This window comes from Sminthopsis crassicaudata, chromosome 1 (assembly GCF_048593235.1).
Source record: "Sminthopsis crassicaudata isolate SCR6 chromosome 1, ASM4859323v1, whole genome shotgun sequence".
Lineage (NCBI taxonomy): Eukaryota > Metazoa > Chordata > Mammalia > Dasyuromorphia > Dasyuridae > Sminthopsis > Sminthopsis crassicaudata.
The window spans coordinates 217,567,285-217,587,487 of record NC_133617.1 but is presented as its reverse complement, the minus strand read 5'-3'; the positions used below and the strand labels follow the sequence as shown (position 1 = coordinate 217,587,487).

Below are 20,203 nucleotides of genomic sequence, written 5' to 3'. Positions count from 1 at the left end.
TGTATAGTAAAGAGAGGTTGTGAGAGAAAAAGAGGAAAATAAAGAAGACTTGACTTTCTTATAAATGAATTGCTCTAAAAAGCAATGCTGCCTATGTTTTGAAATTCTCACACCTGAACAGTTGATTTTGTGGAATAGGAAACTAAGACTCAGGGACTAAATGATTTACATTAGTCCTACAACTGGGTCAAAGTGTATGGGAAATAGGAGAAATTTGGGGGCAGATCATTTAACCCCATCTTCTAGATCTGAATCCTGAAGCCTTTCTATACTAAACTGCTTCTCTAAGCCTTCTAGGCCTTCTATTTGCTGAAATAAGAAGCATTTACCCAAAGGGTGGTTGTAGTAGATGTTTAATCTTGTTTTAAGGTTTCATTACAGAATTTAGGTTCCAATTTAAAGACAGCTTGTTTAAGAAAAAAAAAAAACCTTCTGAAAAAACAGAGAATAAATATAAAGTATTTTTCTTGTCAATGAGCAAGTTGTTTTAGCTCATTGGCCTTAGCTTCCTTCTTCATAAAATGAGACTTTAATATTTTTATAAACTATCACATATTATAAAGGCAAGTGTCACAGCACCAAGGAAACATGGAAAACAAAGCCATTCAGATTATTTCATTCAGATTGTGTGTTACTTTAGAAAATGCAATATATAGAAGCTTTATGGAACTCTGTTGAAAATTTAAAACCATCATGTGTACACTGGAAAATTTCCATTGAACATAATAACAGCCTATAACCTAGGGGTTCCACTCCAGCATCAATTACCCTTAGTGTTAGAATTGTCACCAATGGCAATCTGTTAGCTCTATCCATGATGCTTGAGAATTGCTTGGTTCCAAATGAATAACACCTTAATTATGAAGTGTTGTTGGATCCAATTCATTAATACAGTGTTGTTGGACTAATGAAATAATTTAATTACAAAAATTATGTAGACAAAGGAACAAGTAGATTATAAATTCTATTAAGGACAAGACTATCCTAATTTTTATTTTCCTGTCATGTCATTTAGAATTCTACTCTGCTCACAGCAGGTGCTTAATAAATACTTGTTGCTTAATGAATGAACTACCATGATCTCTATCAAACTATGAAATAACTAAATAGCTTATGTTTGGCTTACGTGGCAAGATGAGAAAGCAGTTTTAATCTTGTGTTAACAAAACTATAATGAAAAAAATAACATGAGTGTAATGGAGATAAGGCATTTTATGCTTTTAATGAAATGGAGAATATTTTCTATGTGGAATATGATGATACCTTTTAAATATTGGTAGTTCATTAGGAAAATAAATCAGAAATAGCAAATGTAGGATCCCAGATTTAGAGATATAAAATGTTATTGAGTCCATCCTCTTCATTTTAGAAATGAAAGTATAGGGTTTCGGAAAACATTGTTTATAGGAATCGGCAGATTACTTTTATGCATAATGATATTTTTGTGTATAGGATCTCTTTTTGTTTTAAAATATCTGAAATCTAATTCCTGTATTTACTAGTAATGTGACCTTGAATAAGTCACTGGGTTTTCATGTGACCCTGTTTTTTCAGCTGCAAAAATAAGCATAAGAATTCTTACAGTATGTATTACATAAGATTGTCTTGAAAATCACATTTGATAACATATAAATCTTTGTAATCTGTAAGTTGTAAAGATGTTAGATATGACTTCTACTCTGTGACATCAGAATAATAAATAATTAATGAATAAATGAGTATCATAAGCTTACTATGTATAAAAATCAGAGACTGAATCGTTACATGAATCATCTAAATCTTTTTGAGGTTCAGCTTATACTTGATGCCTTTTCTAAGCTACTCCTTTCTTCAACGTTTTAGCAATCTCTGTTTCTCTGAAATTGTTTTATAAGTATCTTCCATTACTTATTTGTGCATGTTGTATATCAGTTCCTTGACTGTAAGGACTGTTTTGTTTTTGTCTAATATACTTTGCATGTAATAGGTTAACAGGTGCTTAGTATATTAAAAATAATGGATGGGTTTTTTCTTATCCTGCCCAAGACCAATGACATTTCCCTGCTATTTCCAAATCAATCCACCTACACTGTCTCCCAAACACCATCTTACTTCTACTTTGTAGTAATTCTATATGTGCTGTCTTGTTAGACTATGAGCTTCTTGAAGACAAGAGATTGTCTCACTTCTTTGTATTTGTATCTCCAGTGTATGACCACAATACCTGACATATAATTAGTACTTTATCGTTAATTTGTAAAAACTAGTCGTCCTGGTTTTTCTGAATTATTTTGTAATTTAGAAAGGTTTAAAACAGGCGTCTTACATAATAGATCTATTAAGCATGAAATTGCTTTGGATATTCCTACAAGGAAAGAATTTAATTTATATTGAGAAGATACATGTAGATCTGTATATTTGCAGAACAGTGTGACATCATTTGTTACTGTAACCCATAACAAATCTGTGAACTCCTTTTTAGTTCTATATTATTTTTTATTTCTCAGTTTTCATCTAATCACAACACATAAAAATGCCAGAAACATTAGTTTTCTATTGTTGAGATAAAAATATATTCTATGATAAATCCAGAAGCATTGCTTTCTGAACTAATGCCAACATCTAATTAGTTCCTATTCTTCCTTCAAAAATTATTAATAATATTGGGCATATTAAGAAACCGGGACATGTATAAGCTATTGTAGAGAATGCATATCCTACTAAATCTCTACTGCATCTCGCAGTAGGGGGTGAGGTGTTCCTATGACAATTCTATAGCTTCGATAGTGAATTGGACTGGAAAAGAGTACCCTGATGAAAGACTCTAGAGCAGAATTTAAAAAAATGAAGGGTTAGTCTACTACTACTGCTGCTACCACATTCACTGTGTATAGAATGAGAAAACTGAGAGTCTCCTTTGTGTAGAAGCTTTTTTATAGGATTGTTAAGACATAAAGGATTATAAATCTCATTTGAAGAGCTGGGGAAAGTCTTAAGATTTTCATGACTAAATTAGCAAAATAGATAAAAAAAGTTATCTTTGCTCAGGGAAACAGAAGATCAAAACTAGAAATTCATATTCATATAAAATATGGAATAGGATTTTCTATTCTGGATAATTCATTTTTGGGAAAGACACTGAAAAATTGGAGGAAGGCCAACAAGGATAATGATTGGACTAGAGTCATTTCAATATAGTACATGGATTAGTTGAAGAAAGTGGCTATGTTTATATGAGAGAAGAGATGAGTCCTGAGGAAATGAAACTTTTTCAGGATATGAAGGAACTCACATAAAAGTCCCTTGGCTCCAGAATATAGGATTAGAAGATGTGGGAGGGAATTATAGAAGCATACTTTGAATCCGTGTTAAGAAAAAGTTCCTAAACTCTTACCCTCATTCACACACAGGTTTCTCAATAGAATAATTATACTACTGCTTATGTTTCTAGAAATAAAGATTTTTTTCTTAAATAAATAAAAAAAAAAGAATACTTAAAAAAAAAAGTTCCTAACAATTAGACTTATCCTGAAGCAAGAGTGAGCTCTCCAATATTGAAGGTCTTTAAATTGAATTTTGATGACCATTTTCTGGGTCAAGTACAAACTGTTTGGATTTGCTGACCAAGTCTGCATTAAAAATCAGAAAATATGACTTCTGGTCATGACCTCCAAGAATTAGCTTCGTGACTTTCTCATTTTCATGTTCATCTTTACTTTATCTACATCTGTAAAATGAGAATGTTGAATAGATAATCCTGCTCTGTGAAATGTTATCATAAGATCATAGATTAAAGCCAGAAGTGTCCCAGACATCAGAGGTCATCAAGTCCAGCTCTATCCTTTTACAGATGAGGAAGTTAAGACCGAGAAAGGTGTGTGACTTGGATCCAAACCCAGGTCCCCTGATTCCAAATTCCATGTTTTCCCTTTCACCATAATGCCCTTAAAAGAACATTCTAGAAATGAGATTCTATTCCTGCCTCTGTTAGGAATTAGCTGTGTAGCATAGGATCTAAAACTGATACATGAGGAATTTAGAATTTAAGAAAATTGACCTGACAACTATGAACTGCTGCAATGAATAGTTGAAGAGGTCTGTAAAACCTGTAGCTCGGGAAATAAAGTTCAGATGTCATGAGTTCATTTCAGAGTTGGCTATATAGGTGACAACATCTCTTTGTCCTTTCATGATTTTATGGTGGTGATGGAGAATGGTTCATGATCAGGCATAAAATCAAAATTTTAAATTTCTGACAACATTACATTTCTTGATCTCTCTTAATTCTAGGGTTTTCTTTCTGTCAGTTATTCTCAATTTGTCCTGTATAAACATACATTTATATGTATGTGTGTGTATATATATATATATGTATGTAAATATATATATATATATATATATATATATATATATGTCATATATTAATGCCATTTTATCCTATGAGTTTATTGCCTATAGGTCTCTCAGACAATAAATATAACATACTTTTTCCAATTTGATTCTGAGTTTTTCACCTCTGACTTTCAAAAAAATCACAAATTTGAGAATTGGAAGGAACTACAAGGTCTGTCAGTTTTTTATTTCAGTATCTAGAAACCATAGGTACATTTTTAAAAAGCTGTAACGACAAGAGATCTGCCAAATATTACAACAATTGATACAAAAGACGGTGAAAAAGACTTACTCCCCATGGGGGCTTTTATTTTTCAATATTCCCTGCAGGGGATTGGGGTGGCACCTCACTATGGAATGTTCCAGCAGGAAAGGGAAAGTGACTCACTTGAAATACAATCCTAAAATCTGTTTAAAACACTCTCAGAGGCCAATAAGCCAACCCATAGCTGAACACAAGAATTTTTTTTATAGTATACTCAGAAAAATCTTCATTTAGTAAAGGAACTCATCATCTTCCAGGGCACTTTTAGATAACTCTAATTGCTTTTTTTTTTTTTTTTTTAAGTCTAACATCAAATCTGAATCTGTCTCCTCTGCTATTTTCATCCTGATTTTGTCCTCTAGGACCAAGTGGATCAAGTTTATCACTTTAAAACAACAGCCCTTAAAATAAAAAGACAGTTGTCATGTCCTTTCCTCAAACCCCTTCCCATAAGTCTTCACTTCTCCACGTAAGCCTCTTAAGAGCAGGAACTATTTTGTTATTTCTTCTTTATCTCTCTCTAGCAACTAGCACAGTGCTTTGCCTTTGGTAGGTATCTGTAAATGCTTGGAATTGAACTGAACTGACCTGTTGGATGACAATGCAGAAGAGATCTAGATTTCAAAGTAATTCTGCAAAGTAAAGGGCTAAACAGTTGAAAGGAGAGTAAGACTTCTATTATAAGAGGTGATAATAGCACATAGTTAATTACCAAGGGCTCTGTTTCTTGTTATTTGCCTTCTGGGGTCTTACTTCCATTTTTAAAGCATGTAGTCTTTCTTAATTTTGTTTTTATTATTTTTTTTTTATTTTGAGTTGTTAGAGGAAAATCCCTCAACTTTACTACATTAGATTGAGTCTGAATTCTACATTATGTTACATGTTATTGTCATCTTTATTATTTTCAAAAGTAACAATGCCATTGTGGTAGTTACTAATGTCTTTTTTTTTTTCTTTCCCTGAGGCAATTGACTTGCCCAAGTCACACAGTCAGGAAGTGTTAAGTGTCTGAGGTCAAATTTGAACTCAGGTCCTCTTGACTTCGGGGCTGCACCACAGTCCTCTCTCAGGTTGCAAATGGTTCTCTCCATCCAAAGTTGTTGTTGAAAATCACCTTATTACTGAAGAGGGCCACGTCCATCAGAATTGATCATCATATAGTATTGTTGTTGAAGTATATAATGATCGCCTGGTCCTGCTCATTTCATTTAGCATCAGTTCATATAAGTCTCTCCAGGTCTCTCTGAAATCATCCTGGTGGTCGTTTCTTACAGAACAATAATATTCCATAACATTCATATACCATAACTTATTCAGCCATTCTCTAACTGATGGACATCCACTCAGTTTCCAGTTCCTTGCCATCACAAAAAGGGCAGCTGCAAATATTTTTGCACATAAAGTCCTTTTCCTTTTTTATGATTTCTTTGGGATACAGTCTCAGCAGAGACATTGCTGAATCAAAGGGTATGCCCAGTTTGATAGCCCTTTGGCCATAGTTCCAAGTTGCTCTCCAGAATGGTTGGATCAGTTCACAATTCCACCAATAATGTATTAGTGTTCCAGTTTTCCCACATCCTCTCTAATATTTATCATTATCTTTTCCTGTCATCTTAGGCTGAGAGGTATGTAGTGGTACCTCAGAGTTGTTTTAATTTACATTTCTCTGATCAATAATGATTTAGAGCATTTTTTCATATGATTAGAAATGGTTTTAATTTCTTTGTCTGAAAATTGTTTATATCCTTTGACCATTTATCAATTGGAGAATAAATGGCTTATATTCTGGGTGACTTGCTTTTAAATTTCCACTCTAGTACTTCCCTAACTATATGACTTTAGATAATTTTTTAACCTTTATGGGCCTCATATTCTTCCTCTATAGAATAAGGGGATTGGAACAAGATAACCTTTTTGTTTTAAATCTTTACTCTTATCAACTGTCCCTGTTTGTGTTCTGTACTTTCATTTGTTACTTATGTAATTTGTCACTTATGTTTGAAATGGCTGCTTGACAAATGCCCTTTGATTGGGGAATGACTAAACAAATCGTAGAATGTGAAGGTAATATAAGACGGTAGCATCAAACTTAAAATTTTGCAGGCCACATGTTGACTTAATTAGAAAATAACAAATTAACAATATCTATGTTTTATTGCATTTTCATTTTGTTAAATATTTCTCAGTAACATTTTAGTCTGCTGTTTAGGGCTTCACTGAAAGTTTTGCCACCTGTGCTAAGAAATTTTTCATATATATATAAATATATATACATAAGAAATTATGAATATGGTGATATGAATTGATACAAAGCGAATTGTAAAATAATATCTATAATGACTAGAACTATGTAAATAAAAAGAATAATAAAACTAACAATATAAATGTTGTGAAATTATGGGGAGGAGATAAGAGAAGCTAAGGGAAAGGAAGGAAGAGAAGGGAAGAAAAGAGAGGGAGGAGGGAGAAAGGAAGGAAACCACAAGTATTTATATAGTGACCACTATATTTTAGGCACTCTGCTAAGCATTTTACAAGTATCTCATTTGATCCTCACAATAACCCTAGATATTGTTGTTGTTGTTTTTTTAATCCCTATTTTTCACTTGAGAAAATAGAGGTAGAGAGATTAAGTGACTTGTCTAGGATCACCCAGGTAATAAGCATGTGAAGCACTCAGTACTTCCTAACTCTAGGCCTGGCTGGGCCTCCTATAGCTGGAAGTGACAGTATGGGTTAGTAGGTTGAAGGCTTATCCTGGAATCAGAAAGACTAAAATTCAGGTCCTGGTTCTGACATATAATAGTTAAATAACCATGGGCAAGTCACTTATCTCAGTTCCCATGGAACTCTCTAAAGCTGTAAGTTACAAATCATCTTTCTTTTCTGGAAGAGGCTTTTATAGCAAAAGCTTTCTTTAAAATCTCACATCCAGTTGGAACCAAAATAAAATAGTGGTTTGACTTCAGACAACTTTGTTAGATAGAGGAGAATGTTAGTGGTATGATTTCAATTTATAGATGAGGAAACTAACTGAGAAAGACTAAATTGAATTGTCCATTATCAAAAAGCTAGCACTTATATAAAAACAGGGGTCCTGATTTATATTAAATGTAGAGGGAGAGGGATGAGAGCTGCCTTTAAAATGCTGGAAAATCTTCCTTGTGGAAGAAGTCTTAAGTTTATTTTGCTTAGCTTCAGGGAACAGAACTAAAATCAGTGTTTACTGGAAGATAAAATGAGGACAATTTCACCTTCATATAAGGAAGACCTTCCTAGTAAAACTATCCAAACCCATTATGGATTACTTTACAAGGCAGTAAGTTTCCTATCACTTAAAATGTTCAAAGAAATGCTGAATGATGTTTTTCAGGAATAGACGCTTTCAGTAAGAGTTGAACTAGATACCTGCTAAGGTCCCTTCCAACTTCGAGGTCTAATAAATCAAAAACAAAAACAAAAACAGATTACCCATTTATCCTACACATATTAGATGTCAATTAAGGTCACTTTCTCATTTGATAATATTCTTTGAAATATCACTTTTAGCCATCAGATATTAGAATACTTCTGACTAAATAATAAATAGAATCAAAAGATGACTTATTAGACAATATTGTAAGACACTGAGATTTTGAGAATCACTTTTGATGAATTTGAAAATCATTGCTTGCTTAAGCTAAAATTTGTTGCTTTTTTTTGATTCAGAAATACCTAATTCTGTATTTGCCATCCTATTTCTACATATAATAAGAACATAAAGTAAACCACTTTGGTGACAAAAGATTGCTTCTACTAAATAAGATTCTTTCCCTCTCTCATATCCTTAATCCTAAACTAAGTAGTACTAGCTTAAATGTGTGAATTTCCCAGAAATTGGTAGGCAAAAAAAAAAAAAAAGAAAAGAAAATAGTGGTAAGTATCTATAAATTAAAATATTTTTTACTTAAAGCTTAACTTCAAATATATTATAAATAGAGTCTAAACTTTTCAATATTCTTTGTCACAATGGGCCTTTGCTGTTCAAATTCAATCATGAAAAGGAAAAATTTCTTCTCTATTCTAAGATGTTATTTTTTCTTATACTTACATATTTGAATAAACAATATTTGTTGTTATGGGTGGTTAATAAGAAATTAATGACATTTTTCTCTCTATGTGCTTTTTTTCTCTCTTCACCATTGCTAGGAAGGGTGCTTGTGGCCTTCAGACAGCTCAGTGCCACGGCAGGCTGCTTCAGAGGTATGGTATTTAAATTGCTTTTAAAGATCCTCAATCTATCATTTAGGAGTAATGGGCTATATTATGTAGCAACAGTGTCTATCTACCAAGAGACTCTTAAAGAAGTAAGGAAAGAGGGGGAGAAGAGTTTAAATATATGACAAATGATTTTACATACAGCAAAATCTATGGGACGCAAACATACAAGTGGAATATAGACTAAGACATAACATTCATAAATCACTTCAAATGACTGCAAATATGATAAACAGGTGCATCACTGAGAACTTAGGACGTAGAAATCAGAAGAAACAAAATATATTCCCTAGGGAAAGGTATGGAATTGTGAAGGCAAGGATCTGAAAGAGGGAAGTATTTGGTGACTGACTAGCTATTTATTTAGAAATCAGTGGTGTCAAACTCAAATAGAAATGGATGTCAGTAATCAGTACTTAAAGATCTTTGTGAGCTATATATTGATGTAATATCATCACCATTATATTGTAATTTATTTCCCCTGCCCAATTCACATTTTCCTTGGTACTGATACACTCAGGATGGTTTGTAGGTTTGACACCTCTGAAATAAGGCATCTTCAAGGTCTTCTCAGACTATAAATATGGAATATGTTGAGAAATTACAGAATCATTCACCCAGAAATTTTAGCATTAGAAAGGACTTTAGAGGCATCTGTTTATAGAATCACTTATTTAGAAGTGGAATAGATCATCAAAAAAAATCTGCTCATTTTACAGATGAGGAAAATAGGTTTTAAAGAGATTAAGTGTCTTTCCCATAGTCACAGTCATATAAAAACTGAATTTAAGTATTCCTGATTTCAAATATTCCACTCTTATCTATGTGTTTTGTCACACTGCTTCTTGATTCAGAGGAGCTAATGTTAGCTAACACTGCTAGTTAGCAACAGAACTAAGTCTAAGGTAACTGAATTTACAGTGTCTAATAGAGGAAAAGATTATTGCTTTTGTCTTGAACAACAACTATTTGAAGTTGTTTTGGCAAAGATGCTAAAGTGCTTTGCCATTTCCTTCTCCAGTCCATTTTACAAATGAGAAAACTGAGGCAAAAAAAAAGATTAAATGACTTGCTTAGGGTCACACAGCTAGTATATGTCTGAGGTCCGATTTAAACTCAGGAAGAGTAGTCTTTCTGACTCCAGGCCCAGCATCCTATTCACTGTACCACCTACTTGCCTGCTTCATAAGTACTTGTTCATTATTTGATTATTATTTAACATGAAATAAAAAGACCATTCTCTGCCTCATTTTTTAACCTAACCTTAATCACTGATTGGGCATTGATTCAGTCAGACTGAAAACTGTTAAAAACTTTATCTTAAAAAGACCAAGGTCTCAGAGGAGAACTAGAGATCATTATTGATCACAAAATAGAAGATTTTGATTACATCAAACTAAAAAGTTTCTGTACAAACAATACTAATGCAAACAAGATTAGAAGGGAAGTAACAAATTGGGAAAATATTTTTAAAAGGAAAGGTTCTGACAAAGGTCTCATTTCCAAAATATATAGAGAACTGACCCTGATTTATAGGAAACCAAACCATTCTCCAATTGATAAATGGTCAAAGGATATGAACAGACAATTCTCAGATGATGAAATTGAAACTATTTCCACTCATATGAAAGAGTGTTCCAAATCACTACTGATCAGAGAAATGCAAATTAAGACAACTCTGAGATACCACTACACACCTGTCAGATTGGCTAAAATGACAGGAACAAATAATGATGAATGTTGGAGGGGATGTGGGAAAACTGGGACACTGATACATTGTTGGTGGAGTTGTGAAAGAATCCAGCCATTCTGGAGAGCAATCTGGAATTATGCCCAAAAAGTTATCAAACTGTGCATACCCTTTGACCCAGCATTGCTGTTATTGGGCTTATATCCCAAAGAAATACTAAAGAGCAGAAAGGGACCTGTATGTGCCAAAATGTTGTAGCTAGAAACTGGAAAATGAATGGATGTCCATCAATTGGAGAATGGTTGGGTAAATTGTGGTATATGAAGGTTATGGAATATTATTGCTCTGTAAGAAATGACCAGCAGGAGGAATACAGAGATGCTTGGAGAGACTTACATCAACTGTTGCTGAGTGAAATGAGCAGAACCAGAAGATCGCTGTACACTTCAATGCTGTAAGAGGATGTATTCTGATGGAAGTGAAAATCTTCAACATAAAGAAGATCCAACTCACTTCCAGTTGATCAATGATGGACAGAAATAACTACACCCAGAGAAGGAACACTGGGAAGTGAATGTAAATTGTTAGCACTACTGTCTATCTACCCAGGTTACTTATACCTTCGGAAGCTAATAATTAATGTGCAACAAGAAAATGGTATTTACACACATATATTGTATCTAGGTTATATTGTAACACATGTAAAATGTATGGGATTGCCTGCCATCGGGGGGAGGGAGTGGAAGGAGGGAGGGGATAATTTGGAAAAATTAATAAAAAAAAAAAAAGACCAAGGTCTCCCACTTCATTTGGGCTATTTTTAATTCTACTGATCTATATCTGGCCACTAGAAACAGATGGCTCCAATGGAGAAAGGGAGACTAGAAACATTGCATAGTTCTACCTTACTTACATCCAATTCAACCAACTAAATGCTTGTCATGGCATCACTTCCTTGTTATGGGCCTCTTCTAGAACAAAGGTCAAAACAACAGCATGAAATAACAGATATGTGAAAAATTAATCTGTATATATATATATGGAATTAAATTAATCCATAATCCATGTATGTTATATTTGGAAATACTTGGTTACCCTAAAGAGCTAATTATTTGGAATAATCCATTCCCTTACTGTATGTAGCATATGTGAGAGTGAGTGTGTGTGTGTGTATAAATATATATATATATATATATATATATACATATATATATATAGGTTTTTTTGGGAGAACTATGTTGATTTCATCTTCCCTGCCAACCTCTTCTTTCTATCCTGCTCCCCACTAGATTAAATCAAAGCAAAATAAGAGGAATTTCCTCTTATTTGGGGCAGTAGGGCCATGTCATGTTCCAACTATTTGGCCCTTTGGAGGGGAAAAATATAGATATAGATATGGAAATAAATACACACATGTACAAAGGTATGTATATATGTGTGTGTGTTGTGCATGTATGTATATGTACACATATACCATAAATATATACACATGCATATACGTATATGTGGGAACTCTATAGCAATACAACTCTATAACTCTAAGTAATGTTACATGTATTATATGCTATCGTTTTGTGTATGTATATTTCTATCCAGTTCTCTGTCTACAATACAGAGTAATTTTTGTTTCCTCCCTATCTCCTTAAATAGTCTTCTTTTTCTTTTAAGAAGCTTTTCTTCATGTTTTTTTTCTTCTCTTTCCAGATTATGTATGCCCCCCGGACTAGGGATAGATTTACTGCTCCATCGTTTATGCAGAGGGACCGTTTCAGCCGCTTCCAGCCCACCTACCCTTATGTACAGCATGAGATTGATCTTCCTCCCACAATCTCCCTTTCTGATGGGGAGGAGCCTCCACCATACCAGGGACCCTGTACCCTGCAGCTTCGGGATCCTGAACAACAGATGGAACTCAATCGAGAATCTGTCAGGGCCCCACCCAACCGAACTATATTTGACAGTGATTTGATAGATATTTCTATGTACAATGGGGGCCCATGCCCACCAAGCAGCAATTCGGGCATAAGTGCAACCAACTGTAGCAGTAACGGAAGGATGGAAGGACCACCCCCAACTTACAGTGAGGTGATGGGTCATTACCCTGGCTCCTCTTTTTTCCATCACCAGCACAGCAACACCCAGAGGGGAAACAGACTTCAGTTACAACAGAACAATTCAGAGAGCACAATAGTACCTATCAAAGGCAAAGACAGGAAACCTGGGAATCTTGTCTGATTTCCTCCTCTGGGCACTTGAAAGGAAGAGAAGAGAAATCAATAGGAGAGTCACCCATCCAGGCCTGCCTCCTTTGCACAGTGTTTCGAAGTTTTACATGGTACATCTGAGTAAAACCAAATGTGCAAACGTGTTCTTTGTTTCTGATTCCTTTCAGGGGAATTGCATGCAAAGTGGATTGAAATATTACAGACTTCCATTCAGGTTGACCATGAACAGTGGCTTTTTTTTTGGGGGGGGGGAGGGTTGGGGTGATTGGAGGGAAGGAAGGAGGGAGAATACTTTAAAAAAACAAACAAACATAAAAACAAAACCCATAAAGATTATTTGAATTATTTAATTCTAAAAAGAAACTTAGCACATAAACAAGGCTTCTAGGGCCTCTTTTCGAATGACTGAATGGCAGAGAGAAAAGATGAAAGTATTACTATATGATCAAGGGGAAGAATTGGCCAGTTTATTTTTCCTCCCAGGGTGTGGAATTTTTGTTTTGTTTTGTTTTTGAAATATGAATCAAAATTACTGTTTTGTGTGCCAAGGTATAAAGTGGGGAAATTAGATGAATGCAAGGAGTTAATTTGTGTTGTGATAAATGTGTTTTTAAAAGTTGCACTATCTTAATGTTAGGGGGGAAAAAAAAATATATATATATATATGTATGTATATATATATATATATATATATATATATATATATATATATATATATATATATATATATATATATATACATATATAAGGGGAATTGTTTTATGTGAAGTTTTATCTGTTGTCTTTTCACCTGTGGATTAAATATTAGGCCTGAGGAGTACTCTGGAGGTATCTGCCCCATAGTCTCAAGAGAAAGGGAGTTGGTTGGTTGGTAGGGTTTGGCCTAATGTCTACCAACTTTCAGCAATCAAGAAATGTGTAGAGCTCATCCTTGCAATAATAGACATTAAAATGACAGAATAACATTGAGGTATCTTGGAGGCTCTTGGATGGAAGATAGCAAAAAATTTAATTCCAGCATTTCTAACTTACATAGTTTTAGCTATTCTTGCTACAATTTTAGATTTAATATTTTATTAAAAACCAGACACTAAATTTCTATGCTAACTGTGAGAAAATGCTGCCACCCTTCTCCTTTGGACAATTTAATATCTGCAGTACATTTAAAAAAAAAATTAAAAGGCTTTGGAGCTTTTGTCTTCACCATAGCCAGAGATATATTTAGTCACACATCCTGACAATATGCAATAAATTGCTTGAAAATGCAAGGATTTGGGGGTTTTGTTTTTTGTTTATTAATAGGTTTGGATCATAGGACAGTTTGTTGTTATTATTGTTGTTTTTCTGACTCAGCCAGTGTAAATGAGTAGTCCCTCAACAGTCATTCCTCTGACCACCATCAGCCTATTCCTTAGATGGTATGAAGGATACTAGGTGGTCAAGGGACTTACATATTCTTGGAAAATCACAGGAACTGACTCACCAGACAACACCTGAATTGTGTACGTGGTCTTGGTCAAGTCATTGACTTTTACTAAGACTGTCCCTGTAGAGTGAAGGATGCCCTTATTATCCCATCCCTAGTATTTCACTTAGCACTTCCCCTGAATGAAGGCCAATAACTTCAATAGTTGAAGGATGGATGTAATGACTTTGAAAACACAGGATAAAAGCACAACATGCACTCAAAATGCAATTAGGAAATTAAGTTTCAACCCAGTAGTGTTAGTCAGTCTAAATAATACTGATATTTACATTTCTTACTTCTCACTTCAAAGGGAAATAAGCCTATGGTCTTCAACAAATGTCTTTCCTGACAGCAGCAGCTGAGTGTACCGTAGAGAAGTACTGTAATTATATTACCCATCCTGGTTTGGGGAGGTTCAGTTTCTGTGGGACTTCTGCACATGAGAAAATGTGACTGAAACCCTGATTATTAAAGTGACTATTTGATCTATGCAGAGTTTTAATGCCAAATCAGCGTATGTGTAACTTGTGTTTGCTGTTTGTGAGTCTCTGGAGGTAATTTTGTTGTGAGGTGACTTTGTGCTTTTCAGGTCTGAACATGTAATTAATTGTATTAGAATCTAAAGTCGTTTTGTACTAATCCTGGCCTGCTTATTTCTGGATCCGAAATGTGACTGAGACAGAGCGAGGAGGTTCTAATCCTTCTACTCTGCTCACAGAGGTCTTACTCTTTTTTGGAGGAGTGAGATGAAGGCATGTTCCTAGCACAACACAGACAAAAGAGAGGGAGAATGATGGACAGCTTCATTTCTCATTATGCTGAAAATCCTGACTAGGGAATGTGTAAAGAGAGCAGATTAGAGATTCTGAGACCAAATTCAATCACAACCTGCACCTTTGGAATCTTTGAAGAGGCTGCCTCAGAGCGAGCCATTGATGCTTACTTAGCATGTTACCCCGAGAGTCTTGATATGGGACCAGTTTAAATCTTCCCATTGCTTTGGAAGTCTCCTGAAAGATCAAGTCTGTTAAATATGCCCCTCATGCTCCTAGTTCAGAACCCACTTATTTTGCGTCTATCATTTCTAGTTTCCATGAGCTTTTTTTTAAATGACCTTGGAGCTTCATCTGTGAAAGATGCCAAGAATAATTTGTCTACTATAGCAAAAAGCATATTCTAATTGTCAGGTTAGAATTAGATAATTATTTGTTGTACAAATAGTGAGCCACTCTGTCTATAACAATCCTGTCAGAGGATATTTAGTTTGATTATATAAGTAGGTATTCATGTAGGGTCAAAGACTTGTAACTCTTGACACCCATTAGATCTGAGTGAAAGCCAATTAAAGTCATGAATGAGAAGAACATTCCCAACATTTCCTGTCATTTTAAGCAAAGGGAGTAAATCTTCTTCTTTGCAATACTCAGTGATTTTGCAATATTTACTTCTAATTGACACAAGAAAATATTTGCAAAGGTAGCAATTTCATCAACTCTTTCTGGGATCTGTGTGCTAAGATGACAAACCTTTGGTTTAATTAATAGCCCTGTAAGCAAATGGCAAACTTTCATCTTTCATTATTGCTGGGATAGATATTCTAATGGTAATTGGGAAGAGATGTTTCTGACTATAAGTGAGGAGAAAAAGGCTTGGCAACAGCGTTATCTTTTCAGTCACTGAATCTTGGGGGTAACCAGTGACATTAGGATTAACTTCTGAATTGAAAAATAAGAACAAATTATAAGATAAGATCATTTAGTACAACCTTTGAATTCAAATAGATCTTAATCCAAACAATGATTTGTGAGTCAATATTTATTTAAATGACTTTTTTTTTTTATTTTAGGAACAAAAATCATACTAATCCCCAGTCTAAAAAAAATAAGGCTTTTAATATATTAAAACTTCAAAGGCCTGATTTAGAGAACTAATCTTACTTTGGGATCTACCTTAAGAGTCCTGAATGGTGCTTAGAAGAGCTGAACTGAAGCATGTAGTATAAATCTAGGAACTTTATTTATTATCATCAAGAAATCCCCACATACAATTCACAGAGACTTCCGGGGAACAATCCAGAAGACACTTGATTCATGGCTTTTGGTGTTTGGGTTTTTTTTGTTGTTGTTGTTTGTTTGTTTGTTTGTAAGAAATGTGAGTGAGATCCTAAGCTCTTCAGAGGCCTGCCCTTTTCTATGACTAGTTTCCATAGGGGAGAGTCCTAGGAAAGGTCATCTGTACCTGCTGGAGCAATTGCCTAACACCAACCCACACTTTGTTAAGTAATTGAAGTTTCAAAAATTAATGTTTAGAGCCCAGATCCAAATGTTATAAACCTCAAAAATAGTTCTTTAATGCAAAACATGGATTCTATAGAAATTTTGAAGTAATTCTGTATTAACCCACAAGAAAAAAAAAAATAACGGACTAATGCTCCTTTAAAGCTCCTGGTTTCAAAATGGTTGATGATCTTAAAACCTTTCAAAGAATATCTTTTGTACACTTGACATGCTCTTGGGTTTAAACTTATGTGATATAGGAAAAACGGCTACAAACAAAACATCTAGGAGGAGGGGAAAGCAGGTGACTGGAGTTCAAGTGTATTGGAACTCTTTCTATCAGGACATCAGATGTGTAACTTTATGGCTTTGGGGGGGTGTCTAAGGGCATTGAGAGGTAATACCACTTGCTGAAGGTCACTGAATTATAAGGGAGGGACTTGAATCCAGGACTTACTCAGACCACTTCTCTGTCCACTGATCTGCATCCCTGTCACCAATGAAACTATAGCTTCTTTGATCACCAGCATAAGGGATGCAAAGAATGTGTGAGGTTGCTCATACCGATTTTAAATGTATGTGAAAGAGCCCAGATGAATGAACACATCTTAAGGGTCTTACTATCCCCTCTTCTTTCCCTCACTTTTCATTTCCTTTAAAGTCCTTTCTGATCATCCCAGGAATGAGAAGGTCACATGAAGAAAGTACATTTTAAGTGCTTTGCTCTTGATAGGAGATTAGAAAAGGGGAAAACAAATAAAGGCAATTCCAAACTACCTTACCAAATGAATGGTTTCTTTTCTTATAGTAATAGTGCATCTTCCATCCAACTGTTCTTTTTGGGAGGTAGTATGTGGAAGTAGAGGAATGGGGGGGGAAAGGGTGTCTAAAAAAAGTCCTAGAACTCCCTTAGTTACATGGTAAAAGGACAGTCTTTAAGAAACTCAAAAGCACACAGTCTCAGTCTAAAGAAAAACCTCCACTGTGGTGTCAATAATAACTCAACAGCACTTGTGTCTGACCAGAGGGTGAATTCTATATGTCACTCCTTCAGTTCTTCTTAACTGAAGGGTCGTTAAGTCTTGATGTGTTTGGTGTTGCCTATTTGCTTTGCTGTTATCCATTTTTGCTACTAAACTAATCCAAAGGACTTATATAAAGCCTGCACTTATCTGAAACTATCTGAAAAGTAGTATAAGGAGGGAAAGAACTTTCCAGTCATCCCAAAAACCACGCTGGATTTGGGACATATGGGCCAAAACACTTTCCTGGAAAAAAAAAAAAATCAGCAACTTTCTATTAAAATACCTATACCTGTTTTCTCTTGCTAAAAAGACTCTTAACAGAATACAGCTTCTGCCTTGGCAGGTATGTATATACTTGTTCAGGAAGGCCTAAGCTTAGGCCAGTGACAGTTTGGGAGCAGGCCCATACCTATCTAATCTTCTCACCTCTTTCTCTCTTTTTAAATTTCATTACCTGCACCTCATTTGCTTAATGCTGGTAGTTGTTAGCAAATGTTCTTCCATCTTCTCATTCCTTAGCTCTTTAACTCATCATTCATTTCCTTGAGAACTAGCTTTTCTCCCTCTTTATGGAAAACATAGCACTTTCCAGTTCACATTTCCCACAGAAACTTAGAATCATAGAGAATGTAAAAATTGGAAGGGATACCAGGGGCCATTCAGTGTGTTCCTGAACAGGAATCCACTGTACAACTTAATCTCCTGCTCGGGTGCCCACTAGCCTAAGGCAGCCCTCAGTGGCTATTAGTCCGGCCTGCATTTTGGATCTTCCAATGAGTCCCTGCTGCTATCAGGACCTGTCTGAAGGAGCTCCAGAGTGGCCATAACCGCCCTAACCCTTACTCTGGAAAATGTGGTTCTTCCTTGACTTCACTTCTACTTTGCAATATTTGTATTTTGTTTTGGGCACCACCTTTTGTGTACTTTTATTTAAGCACTGCATCTCTGTGAGGTTTAAACATACACACTCTCACACACACATGCACCCCCCACAGATATCGTCAGTTATTGCCAGAGGCAATGTGTGTGTCTGTCTTTGGCTTATTGCTGCTACTGCTGCTGCTGCTTTCTTTCCGTGGGTATGTTAGCTTTCTATTAAAGTGGTAGGGGCAGGAGATTGGGTTAGAAAGCAGTTGTCTCCCTTTCATCCTTTAGCATTTTGCCTCATTTTCTTGCTGGGCCATCTTGTAGTGTGGTTGGGATTATAGCTAGATAGAGCATATAGACACACTATACAGTTATCATTTCAAAGAAATCTGCATGTTAGTAGTTTGTAAGCAACTAAGGTGCCTCATGTTCTCTGGTCTAAGCAGAATTAGGAACCTAACCCTACCCCCTTCCCCACCTTGCACTCTATGCTCCCACCTTTGTCGTGCCTCACTTAAAATGGTGCTTTTTCAGTTATTGGTCTCTTCTGTTTTTATTTGTAAGGTGCTGTATATAACTTGAATATATTATGCACATATCCTACCTACCCAATGGGTAGAACAAAAAATGTTAATACTGTAAAATAATGTATAGGTGATACCAATTTTAAAAGAAATGGCATAGAATTTGTGAATGCCTACGTGCTTTGTCCTCTTTTGTAAGAAAATTTACAAATGGATGCATACAAATAAAGTCTATGTAGTTTATTTTCCTATTAAATATCAATATTATAACACATGGAAAAAATCCAAAAAACAAGTGACAGTTTGACCAGCCTGTGTATAGATAGCCATCAATTGTTGCACCTTTGCTGTGAAGATTTTTTTTTTTAAACAAGCATACACAGCTTTAACGTTACAATTCAATGTGTCTCATGTCAGCCACCATATTGCTGTTATGAAGGTGGACCAGTATTAGCTGCTTTTGTTTTGGTCAGAAGAGATCTTGTTTTTTTTTTTTTCCAACTTGCTTATCAGACAGAAGATGTCCCCACCTTGTACTCATTTGAAAGTGCAAAGCTCTGTGAAAAGTCCGATGGTTTTGTGTGTGTGTGTGCAAGTGTGTATACTTGCACATATGCGTGTGCACGTGTGTGTATGTGTACATTACTTTGTAAAGAAATGAAAGAATAAGGAAATCAGCCTGTTGGCAAGGGCTTTATTCAACTAGAAGCATTTTTGACTGTCTGTGTTACAAGTCTCTCTGTGCCTTTTTCTTTCTCAAAAAAAAAAAAAAAAAAAAAAAAAAAAAGTAGCTCTGGCTATTAAGCTTGTGAGCAATCCACATAGTTCATAGAGAAAGAATACCTCAGGAAAAACAGACTTTTATTTTAGAATACAGATCCCATTCTTAATTTAACTGAGAATTTCTGCAAAGTCCTTCCTTCCCTTCCCCCATCCAATCTTTAGGAGGGAGTTAGCCAGAACAGTCAAATGAAGAGTTTGTCTACAGTGGAAACCAAGAGCCAACGGGCCTCCTCTCTATTCCTGTTGGCTTCTGGTAGGAACCACAACACATAATAGTCAACTGCTGAATAGATAGGTCAGAAATAATATGAAGTCTTGGCTGTAGCTAAATGTTCAATTAAGTCTCACAGCATGCAACTATAGTTGAGTGTGCAAGGTGGCTCCATTCTGAAAGTTAGACTGTAACCTTGGCACATTTAGCTTAATTCGACTATTTATCTTAATGTCATCAA

General features: G+C 35.1%; 1 protein-coding gene across 18 annotated transcripts in view; it reads left to right on the top strand.

Annotated features, from left to right (window-relative positions):
• Window positions 1-19,822, top strand: part of LDLRAD4 (low density lipoprotein receptor class A domain containing 4) — a 565,990-nt gene extending 546,168 nt beyond the window's left edge. For 17 of the 18 annotated variants that reach the window (XM_074274419.1, XM_074274485.1, XM_074274493.1 and 14 more), the window contains 2 exons: window positions 8,825-8,878; window positions 12,288-19,822. In XM_074274419.1, coding sequence (XP_074130520.1) covers window positions 8,825-8,878; window positions 12,288-12,818 — 585 coding nt within the window. In that variant the 3' untranslated portion in view covers window positions 12,819-19,822. The remainder of the gene's footprint in view (window positions 1-8,824; window positions 8,879-12,287) is intronic. The other variant, XM_074274524.1, reaches the window with a different exon arrangement.
• The last annotated feature ends 381 nt before the right edge of the window (window positions 19,823-20,203 follow it).